This window comes from Mustela nivalis (genome assembly GCF_964662115.1).
Source record: "Mustela nivalis genome assembly, chromosome: 6".
Classification (NCBI taxonomy): domain Eukaryota; kingdom Metazoa; phylum Chordata; class Mammalia; order Carnivora; family Mustelidae; genus Mustela; species Mustela nivalis.
Window position 1 is genome coordinate 137,883,227 of NC_139025.1, and position 12,210 is coordinate 137,895,436.

Consider the following 12,210-nt stretch of genomic DNA (forward strand, 5'->3'; position numbering starts at 1 on the left):
AGGAGAGATCACAACTAACACCAAAGAAATACAAACTATTATAAGAACATACCATGAGCAACTCTACGCCAACAAATTTGACAATCTTGAAGAAATGGATGCATTCCTAGAAACATATAAACTACCACAACTGAATCAGGAAGAAATAGAAAGCCTGAACAGACCCATAACCAGTAAGGAGATTGAAACAGTCATTAAAAATCTCCAAACAAACAAAAGCCCAGGGCCAGATGGCTTCCCGGGGGAATTCTAACAAACATTTAAAGAAGAACTAATTCCTATTCTCCTGAAACTGTTCCAAAAAATAGAAATGGAAGGAAAACTTCCAAACTCATTTTATGAGGCCAGCATCACCTTGATCCCAAAACCAGACAAGGATCCCACCAAAAAAGAGAGCTATAGACCGATATCCTTGATGAACAGAGATGCGAAAATACTCAACAAAATACTAGCCAATAGGATTCAACAGTACATTAAAAGGTTTATTCACCACGACCAAGTGGGATTTATTCCAGGGCTACAAGGTTGGTTCAACATCCGCAAATCAGTCAATGTGATACAACATATCAATAAAAGAAAGAACAAGAACCATATGATACTTTCAATAGATGCTGAAAAAGCATTTGACAAAGTACAGCATCCCTTCCTGATCAAAACTCTTCAAAGTGTAGGGATAGATGGCACATACCTCAATATCATCAAAGCCATCTATGAAAAACCCACCGCAAATATCATTCTCAATGGAGAAAAACTGAAAGCTTTTCCACTAAGGTCAGGAACACGGCAGGGATGTCCATTATCACCACTGCTATTCAACATAGTACTAGAGGTCCTAGCCTCAGCAATCAGACAACAAAAGGAAATTAAAGGCATCCAAATCGGCAAAGAAGAAGTCAAATTATCACTCTTTGCAGATGATATGATACTATATGTGGAAAACCCAAAAGACTCCACTCCAAAACTGCTAGAACTTATACAGGAATTCAGTAAAGTGTCAGGATATAAATTCAATGCACAGAAATCAGTTGCATTTCTCTACACCAACAGCAAGACAGAAGAAAGAGAAATTAAGGAGTCAATCCCATTTACAATTGCATCCAAAACCATAAGATACCGAGGAATAAACCTAACCAAAGAGACACAGAATCTATACTCAGAAAACTATAAAGTACTCATGAAAGAAACTGAGGAAGACACAAAGAAATGGAAAAATGTTCCATGCTCCTGGATTGGAAGAATAAATATTGTGAAAATGTCTATGCTACCTAAAGCAATCTACACATTTAATGCAATTCCTATCAAAGTACCATCCATCTTTTTCAAAGAAATGGAACAAATAATGCTAAAATATATATGGAACCAGAAAAGACCTCAAATAGCCAAAGGGATATTGAAAAAGAAAGCCAACGTTGGTGGCATCACAATTCCGGACTTCAAGCTCTATTACAAAGCTGTCATCATCAAGACAGCATGGTACTGGCACAAAAACAGACACATAGATCAATGGAACAGAATAGAGAGCCCAGAAATAGACCCTCAACTCTATGGTCAACTAATCTTCGACAAAGCAGGAAAGAATGTCCAATGGAAAAAAGACAGCCTCTACAATAAATGGTGCTGGGAAAATTGGACAGCCACATGCAGAAAAATGAAATTGGACCATTTCCTTACACCACACACAAAAATAGACTCAAAATGGATGAAGGACCTCAATGTGCGAAAGAAATCCATCAAAATCCTTGAGGAGAACACGGGCAGCAACCTCTTCAACCTCTGCCGCAGCAACATCTTCCTAGGAACAACGCAAAAGGCAAGGGAAGCAAGGGAATAAATGAACTATTGGGATTTCATCAAGATCAAAAGCGTTTGCACAGCAAAGGAAACAGTTAACAAAATCAAAAGACAACTGACAGAATGGGAGAAGATATTTGCAAACGACATATCAGATAAAGGACTAGTGTCCAGAATCTATAAAGAACTTAGCACACTCAACACCCAAAGAACAAATAATCCAATCAAGAAATGGGCAGAGGACATGAACAGACATTTCTGCAAAGAAGACATCCAGATGGCCAACAGACACATGAAAAAGTGCTCCATATCACTCGGCATCAGGGAAATACAAATCAAAACCACAATGAGATATCACCTCACACCAGTCAGAATGGCTAAAATCAACAAGTCAGGAAATGACAGATGCTGGCGAGGATGTGGAGGAAGGGGAACCCTCCTACACTGTTGGTGGGAATGCAAGCTGGTGCAGCCACTCTGGAAAACAGCATGGAGGTTCCTCAGAATGTTGAAAATAGAACTGCCCTATGACCCACCAATTGCACTATTGGGTATTTACCCTAAAGATACAAATGTAGTGATCCAAAGGGGCACATGCACCCGAATGTTTATAGCAGCAATGTCCACAATAGCCAAACTATGGAAAGAACCTAGATGTCCATCAACAGATGAATGGATCAAGAAGATGTGGTATATATACACAATGGAATACTATGCAGCCATCAAAAGAAATGAAATCTTGCCATTTGCGACAACATGGATGGAACTAGAGCGTATCATGCTTAGCGAAATAAGTCAAGCAGCGAAAGACAACTATCATATGATCTCCCTGATATGAGGAAGTGTTGATGCAACATGGAGGCTTAAGTGGGTAGGAGAAGAATCAATGAAACAAGATGGGATTGGGAGGGAGACAAACCATAAGTGACTCTTAATCTCACAAAACAAACTGAGGGTTGCTGGGGGGAGGGGGTTTGCGAGAAGGGGGTGGGATTATGGACATTGGGGAGGGTATGTGCTTTGGTGAGTGCTGTGAAGTGTGTAAACCTGGTGATTCACAGACCTGTACCCCTCGGGATAAAAATATATGTTTATAAAAAATTAAAAATTAAAAAAAAAGAAATAATTCTTTACTTTTAAATATTTTTTCCTCTAAACTTCTCTGGGAATCCTAACTGTTTATTCTTTTCATTCATAAAGAGTATATCTGGTATAATAATGAGTTTAAACTACTTTTTCCAAACTACTAAACCAAAATGGCATCATTGTTGAAAATAAGCTAAAACATATTATCTGGCTCTTCCTCACAAAAATAACATTTTAAAAATACCCATGGCAGATCATTTATTTTAGGGACAATTTATAGTAAAAACACTTTAAACCCATGTATGCTCTAAGTATTTCACATAAATACATGCTTCCAGTTGGTATCTTAGTTGACATAAAAAGTCTACTCAGATCTAATTCTGTTAAAAAGCAGTTATATATATATATATATATATATATATATATATATATATATGCCATTTAGAATGCAAGACACACAAATGGAGTAAGTAGAGTTACATGCAGTCTAGGTAAAATTGGCATGTACGAGTATGAGTTAATGAAGAATCACGACATACAATCTTGATGCATTATGAGATGCTGAGGTGTACCCTAAGAAGCGGGATTTATCTCTGTTTATACGTAATAATGTAAACAGACTTTTAAATAACTCACTAAAGGGGTGCCTGGGTGGCTCAGTCGGTTAAATGTCTGCCTGTGGGTCAGGTTGTGATGCGGTTCTGAGACTGAGCCCCACGTCCAGCTCCCCAGTCAGCAGGTCAGCAAGGAGATTCCTTGTTTCTCTCCTTCTGTCTCCTCTCTCTCCCCCAGGCCCCCATTCATGCACACGCTCTCTCTCTCTCAAATAAATAAAATCTTTAAGTTTCTCACTAGGCACTTACAATATTTTAATACTTACTTGAATTTTAAGTTTTAATAGAAATACGTGTTCCCTAATCATGATTATTAACACTATTAACACTAAACACATTAGTTACCTAAGATGGGCGGACGAAGGGCATGGGAATGGAATAGAGGTATAAAAGGGATTAATACACAGCAGACTGAGATGCTTTGTATGAAGTAATGACGATGTGCCATGATCCCAGGAGTAGGATTATGTAGTCCTCTAAACATAAAGGTCACGACAGGGAGAGGAGGCTTATAAAAAAAGAAAAATGAATGAAAACAACAACAACAACAAAAGAAAATGTATTTTGATGATGACAAAGTCTGAGTTTGAAATTACCAAAGGGAGCACAGAAAAACCAAGCAGCAGAGACAGAGTTTAGATTTACAGTTGCATGGCAGATAAGAAAAAATATTGATAAAAGCTTTTAGGAAGTGTAAAAAGTTCAAGAAAAAAAATGGGAATTGAAACACTTGTTTGACAGGAGTTAGAACCGTGTTTACAATATGCCAGAAGGATGAAGAAAAAAAAAGAAGGAAAGTCAAGGGGAAAACACATTAGAAATCTTCAAAGAGTTAAACTCCATGGGGGAGGGGGGAACTAATTTCAGAAATAAACCAAGAGGTACTTACAATTAACATTAAATGAAATAGAAATTCTTGAGTCTAGCCTTAGCTAAGCTAGGAAATAGAAGGCAAAGTAAGATGGGCAGTACTGGGGGAGTACAAGCATATGGGAAGGTTTAACACAAAAAGAGTATGTATATGGGCATGCAAATAACTCAAATGAAGTTTAAATAAACTATAAATATTTGGAAATACACATATAAGTAAAGCAGCCTAATGTATAATTATTAATACTGTTATGAATTTTCCACAATTATGTTAAAAAAGATCCGACATTGGTCTTATATAATATTCCATCCAAAGCACAATTAATATGTGGCGGAATTAGGCATTTAACCTACCACTATGTTTTATAACTTGTCTCAGCAATATGTTTCTTTCTCATCACCTTAAATTAAGTTATTCAATTATCTCTGCAAATCTCTTGAGGCAGAAGCTACCTACATTTTAATAGAATAAATGGGCTGAATACATACAAGTGTAAATTTTTCTTAGAAGTGTCTGTGTTCAGAAGTCTCCAGGAACACACGATATCTAAATCAGGGAGGAAATTTTTTTTCCAGATACAATGATGATACAATGATGACAACTATGTTTATCACAGATTAAGAGACCAAGACCACTTAATGTGATGATAATCCAAAGGAATACAGTTATTCTTACAACTCTTTGACATATATGCCATGTTTCTGTAATGTTCAGTTCATACTGTATCTTCGCCGGCACTCGGAGGTTGGGCAGACATATTTAAACATGTGTTTAAACTTGCTAGTCATCTTTGGGATCCTAAAGAAAAAAAAAAAAAAAAAAACTAACCCAATTTGGCTACAACTGTGACAAAATGTGGATGTTCTACACGTAGCCACCAAAACAATGCTTTGAAGACAAACTTCTTAATAATCTTTGTAGCTCTAGAAGCAGGCCCACCATTTCTTTGTTATTGCAACCTCTCCAAAAACATTTCATGCTATTATAAAATGTATCATCTGCTAATGATCTAACTTTTGGCAAGAATAGATGATACAGAAATCTTCTCCTTAAGAAACTAACTTGATGTAAAAACTGTATGAAGGCAATTGCATCTTTAGCAAAGAACAGTATCTGAAAGCACTTGAGGAAGCACTCAAGGCCAAGGTATAAAGAACAGAGCAGGGATGTTATTTAAAAATGTTAGGTATTAGTAAAAACACCCCTCAGAAGAAAATTAAGTCTACGAAGGGACATGTCTGCTCTAGTCATATACCCATTTTTCCCTTATCTGGTATAAGGCCTCATTTGAGGGACAATATTCCCTTTATCTCATATAGGGCAGATGCCTAGAAAGACAAACAGGAGTAATTCATGCACCCACTGGACTGCTTCCAGCTCCATTTGGCACTGTGAGGTCTGAAGTGCTCAACATCCCACCTAAAAAATTTTTGAGAGAGAACAGAGAGGGCAGAGAATGAACATGAATTGGTTTTCCTTATCTGAACGAAGTAAACTGCACTCCTTTCCTAAAAAGCAAAAATAAAAACTAACCCTAGACTGAATCTGGCATAACTATGTCATATGATATAGTTAAATATACATATAAAAGCTCACCTATCAAGCTCTGGATACAAATGCTTTCCTGTATCAATATCAAAAAGTACAAATTCCTAAGAATGGGGTCAGTGCTAACAGTACTATTAAATTTGGGACTTAAAGAAGAGGAAACACTGTATTACAAAGAATAAAGTCATAAATGCTGATTTTTGCTGAATTCATGAACTCTAACTCCAGTCAGGTACATCTACTCTCTTATTTTTGACATGAGTGACTCACACTCGAACTTTAAGTCTTTGCTCATGATACCCTAATTAAATTTTCTGCCTGTCAAAGTATGGTTTCCCATGAAAAGGAAAGTTATAGATGGCAGATTCTGTATATGGGTCCACTGTACCCAAGAGGATGCCACCGCGCTGCAGTAAATCCTCAAAAATATTCCTTAAAATGGAATCAATTATGTGGCAGTGACTCTCGCACATCATAGAAAATTAAAGGTAGCGAAATAAGAAACTGCTTATGTCAGCAATTCTTTTTCTTAAAGAACCAGCAGAAGAGAGACCACTACACACCTGTACTGCCGGTCTCTGAGGGACTTCAGGGGATACATTTCTGTGCAGCGTGGCTTGAGGTGGAGACAGCATGCTTGAATCTGCTAATGTTGAGCTGGCGGCCAAAGATGGCGACACAAGTGAACTCCCTGGGTTAGTGTAGGACAAAGCATTAGGGCTGGTCACAGGGACTGTGACAGACATTGAGAAGTTTTGAGGTGGCAAACCAGGCTGTAAATAAAGAACAAGGAAGAGAAAACTGTTAGTTTCATTTTCATCTATATTAAATAAATAACTTACGAATTTTAATTTGGATAAGGTAACTCCACAGTTATTAAAAGTTGAGGACAGGGATAGTTTCTTACTAATCAACTGGTAGATTTAAGTTGCTTTCTTCAGAATTACATTTGAACATGAGTATGTCTGACATAAACTTTTCAATTTCCGTTTTATTTATGAATACATATACACTACTATAAAGTGTGTGTATATATATATATATATATATATATATATATATTTCAAACAGTCCTAGAAATGAAAATTAGATGTCAGAACCTGATACTAACATAGTGTTGTCAGATTTAGACATTAAAAATATATTGTTACCAAGTAAGCATAAAATTTGCACTTTAATAATCCAAACCAGTTTAGTAACATTACATTTCTATTGAGAGATTACAAATTTAACAAAAGGAGAAAATATGTACACAAATTATAAATTTAATACACCAAATGTGGGACATTATAAATCAGCCCTGGTTTAACTGACTGACATTCTTAATGGACAAAACTTAAAAAAAAAAAATCAAGTCTTATATACAACACAATGCAATCTGAGTGTGATGAAATGCAAAGAAACCATCTAAACAATAAAATTAACTGCTGAAAACCTATCTTTAAATTGTATGAAGATTAAGTTATAATTAAAATGCTATCTTACTTCCCTCCTAAGTATTCCACACCCCCTTAAAAAAGTATTTGTCATTTCTTCTTGTATTTCCTTCGTAGACCATATACAATATTCTTGTTAACCATGAATATAACAGTTCTCTTTATAAAATCTCCATTATAAAGAAAGAAGAAAGCTTTTTTCTCCCCATATTTTAAAAGTGATTGCAAAGAGTGGTAACACTGCTAATTCAAAGTTGGAAGAATATAATTTATGTTCTCTATTCAATAGATTATTTCAGAAAGAAAATTATCATTCATTAACTGACATAAAACAATCGCTACATGACAAAAAAATTTTTTTTCAAAGGTAAAGCAATTTTATTTACACAATATTTTGCAGTTTAACATTTACTACAAAGTCACCAGCATCCATGTGAAGTCAGAAGGGATTTTATTTTATTTTATGTTTTTAAAGAATAATAACTGTATTAGCACAAAAATACTTCCTTAAATCTATTTTTCATGAGCTTCTTATAGTAAAGGACTCCTTTGAAGAGATAATCCATGATGTATACTTCAAGGCATAGTTTTTAAGAGAATTAGCTCTGACAATAAGATAAATATCAGAATCAGAACCAATTTGTTCCCTGAAGCCTACACTACAGATGCAGCTTTAGAAAATCAGATCCAAAATAGCTGTTTTAAGCAGCTCTTGCCAATGAGCTCCCCGTAAGAACTCTTTGAAGAACTATCAAAGAAGGATAACTCAAGAAACTACTGGTTTTCATGATGGTTAGATGTATGAGCATAGGAAAATTTTAAACCAAGTATTTGATTTGCAACCAGTTTAAAAATATTGCTTCTTTAAATTAGTATCAAGCCAAGCCTCTCTTCCTCAATACCTACAATAAAAGAAAAGAAAAGTTTGGAGGTATTTTGCCAAATAATTTTCAGACATTTACAAAGAACCAAAGAGTAAGTTACTACTATTACAGCAACTATACAAAATAATTAAAAATAATCCTGAAACATCAAATTTTGTAATAAATCTAATCACTTTATATTCTATAGTCTCAAGATCTATTAATGTACATGTAATATTTTTTAAGTCATGAGAGGGAAAGGGAAATCTTATATGAACCCTTTATATTTACGATCATGGAAATTTAAGAGCTGGAAGGGACCTTAAAAATTACGTAAGCCAGCTCATTCACTTTACTGATGAGAAAACTGGCATCTGAGAGGGATTTATGCGCCCTGTCCAAAGGTATAGGAGACAGTAAGTAGAACTTAGATTAGGATGCCTTCTCTTCACTTCCTTGTTTAAGACACTGAACATGTATTATTATAAGACTCCAACAAATTTATTTTGAAGTTCTGTAAAACAAACAACAACAAAAAAACCCTAACGAAATTTCTTCCCCTTCTATTTATTGATATCATCACCCACTGCGAAAATAAACAGGATGCGTAGCCAATATCTTCATGCACAAGATAAAAGCAGAAACCATACTTTAGTACTCACTGCGATTTTATGATTCCGCATCATATTATCAAATTCTTCATTAATTTTTTTATATTTTTCTTCTGTATGTGGAGTTAGCACATAGGAAGTATCAGGGTCTGGGCTGTCGCACCCTCTGTGTTCCTTCTTGTTCAGAGCCTATATAATGAAGTTAACAAAAAGGATCAACAAATAAAAAGTAGAGGTAAAGTAAAAGTACTTTCAGGGCCTCGTTTGAAAATAAAATCACTATCTTCATTTAGTTTGCTGAATCTGTCCTCCGAGAGTGGACTGTGCTCAAAGTAATCGTCAGCATCAGGACTCTCACAACCATTCAGGCCTTTCTTTCTTAAAGTCTGAAATACAATTGGAAAATTCACACACAAATGATACTAACTTGCCATGAGTTTTGTAAAATTTATTAAGAGAGCACAGACTGAATGAATTATTACAAGAGCCACTGAAATGGTTTTTAAATGATCACAAATGTACTCTAATCCTCCAAATAAGGTAAACCTTAGGTATAAGCAAAATTAATGCTCCCAGTGCACATTAAGAAAAAAAGGAATGTTAATTTATTTGGATTCTTTCTTCCCAAACTTCCTAGAGAATACTAAATTACTCACGGCTCTGACATTTACAATCTGAATCTGATTACAGCCTGATCAACACATCTGATAGGGCCAATGAGTGTGCAAACTGACACAGAAATGTATCAAAATGATGCTCTGAGAAGCTATCATAGTGCCTTTACAAAATGAACATTTCAGCAACTTCATCTACTGAAACTGCTTTCCACCTGAGTTTATCCTAGCCACCAGAAACAATTAGCATCCTATCTCAGTAACCTCATTCCTAATTTGTTCTTAAATACTATTATTTTCCTACAAAACTTAAAGGCAAAAAACTCAAATACTTATTTACATATGACAGCTATGACTCTTTTCTATGTAGAGTATAAATATTATTAGTGACTTTATTAGTGACACTGAACATCTATTGGTGTAAGATTGCAACAAATTTATTTTGAAGTTCTATAAAACAAAACAAAAAAACACCCCACTAATGAAATTTTCCCCCTTCTACTTACTTTTAAAGTTTGTAATAATATGTTAAACAGCATGTATCTTTCACCCCCTTGGCTACCTCTTCCTACAGAGCTCCTTCAGGGGTTGACCTAATCCACTGAACTGACTTTCTGGAAAACTTTGTGTTATGAAAGTATCTCCTAGACAATATGTTCACTTTTCCTTCTTATTTTGAGGTAAAAATATAATGAACTATTTGTTTTCTGATTTTTAATTTTTTTCACTAAAATCACCATGAAATGACTTGTTCAATATTTAAAAGAGTAGCTTTACAACCAAGGGCTTGACAATCTGTGAAATACTAATTTATTTCCAGAATGTCTAAATTTTTAAAAACCCCAATGGGTGTTTTTTTAAAGTAGAATTACAGAGTTCAACATTTTAAATAGCTTTGAGGCTGGCTGATTTTCTAATCAACCACTGTGAAGTTTTGGGAAGTTAAAATTTTCCAAGTAAACTAATGAAGTTTATTTAATTGGAAACAAAGTTTGATCAATAAATTAGTACTATGTTTGTTAATTTATTCTTTAATGATTATTTAAATTAGATTTAAGATGTACTTAATTAATTCATAGTAATCTTGATATCCTTTAAAATATAATTTACAATTATGAATGCTTATTTTATAAGCACTGAAAGAATGTAAACACACAACAGGTTAAGATAGGAAATTTTTTTCTTAGTTTCCCTGAAGTCAAATTATTTTAAAATCCTTTAGTCAATTTGATTTTTTTCATGCTTACAGAATCATAAAAAATCCTAAGTGCTGATACATTAACTTCTCCAATTACTTAGCATGCACTAGGAATCCCACATATAGTCTCTGAAACCCCCACCATAACACAATCACTAAACATAAGCATAGAGCAAACACTACCTGTACTTCCCTAACACTGGCCCCATGGCTCTACGTTCTATGGATATAACTAATCACATGAACTTTTATGTGTACTTAGCCATAAAAGGTCCAGTTATTTAGAACTAAGGGATGGAGACATGTATTCTCCCCCGCTCACTGTAGCAAGTTCTGCTTGCCAAAGCTCTGCAAGTTTCTATCAGCAATGAAGACGTTAACATTCAGAATATTGGAACACAATGAACTCTTATAACCTACACGGCCCTAGAAACAAAACAAATATAGTAAGTGCCTACACAGATTTCATCATGAACTTGTTGATTTATACTAGCCTGAAATCTCCAGATATTTTCCCATCATATTCACGCATCTTAAGACTAGGAAATTCATAGTCATGCTTTCACTAATAGCGACCACCAACTATGTGCCTCTTTGAAGTCCTTTCAAATTACTGAAGAAAAAGAATATGGCCTTTTAAAGTAATTACACAGAAGTTTTATTCTACAACAACAGGGTTAACCCTACTTGCACTCATAAAGAATAGTGTTCTGGTATCTCCAGCTCTGCAAGTCTTCACTTCAGATGGGGTTCCTGTCATTGTGAGGGAATTCAAGAGGCTCTATCAGCTCTGGAGATAACAAGCTCATGTACCTCTACTGGATACCCAACTTGCGTCTTCTTATCACCAGAACACGAAGAGTTGTTGTGAGGACCCAACTACCATAAAAAGACTTTTTCTGTCTTCTTTATCATTACCACATAGCTTAATAGTAAAAGTCTCTCCTGTGTCACAGGTACTAACACATGGAATGCTGTCATCTATTAACAAGCTTAGGTGAGGCATATAAGAAACAGGCTAGCTTCAATTATTTCACGTGCTTCAGGTCAGCCACAATAAAAACACTTGGTTAACGAAGAAAACAGTGTGAAAGGCTACCATTTTGAGGAATCTGTTGTTGTGTATTCCTTAAGAGTACTAGCACAGTGCACAGTCTCTGGCTATTACAGATGATTATTATGGTCCATTCTGAAGTAAATAGTACTTCATAAAAAGTACTTTGCTATTGTACATCAACTGACAGTTTTCAGTGACATTATGGCAAACTCATGGGGAAAGTTCAATTGTGCCAAAATAATTTCAAGTTTCACGGGTATGTATCATGTAAGTTGACTGAAGTTGCTTTTCTTAAATAATTAAGTTATTAATTTAAGCTAACTTGATACAACCTGTTAAGTGTTCTTTTGTACCAGTGTTCTAAACATGTCTAATGATTCCAACTGCAAAGATTACTTAAATGAAATCCTAAAATGAATGCCCATATAATTTTCATCAGTGCGTTTCTATAAAAGAAATTTTATTTTTGGAGGGTTAGCTAAACACCTTTAAAAAACAAACATTTCTACTCCTCACAATAG

At 34.9% G+C, this 12,210-nt stretch overlaps 1 protein-coding gene and 1 pseudogene across 2 annotated transcripts in view; one reads left to right on the plus strand and one right to left on the minus strand.

Annotated features, from left to right (window-relative positions):
- Nucleotides 1–12,210, plus strand: part of LOC309867647 (myocyte-specific enhancer factor 2A-like) — a 1,299,761-nt pseudogene that overhangs the window by 516,031 nt on the left and 771,520 nt on the right. The gene's annotated exons all lie outside the window — the stretch shown is intronic.
- LOC309867650 (myocyte-specific enhancer factor 2A-like) overlaps nucleotides 1–12,210 on the minus strand; it is a gene marked incomplete at its 3' end in the record, with an annotated part of 92,086 nt that overhangs the window by 11,420 nt on the left and 68,456 nt on the right. Inside the window, 3 exon segments of the mRNA XM_082736708.1 lie at nucleotides 5,722–5,781; nucleotides 6,467–6,683; nucleotides 9,075–9,206. Of these exon segments, the coding sequence (XP_082592834.1) occupies nucleotides 5,722–5,781; nucleotides 6,467–6,683; nucleotides 9,075–9,206 (409 nt within the window).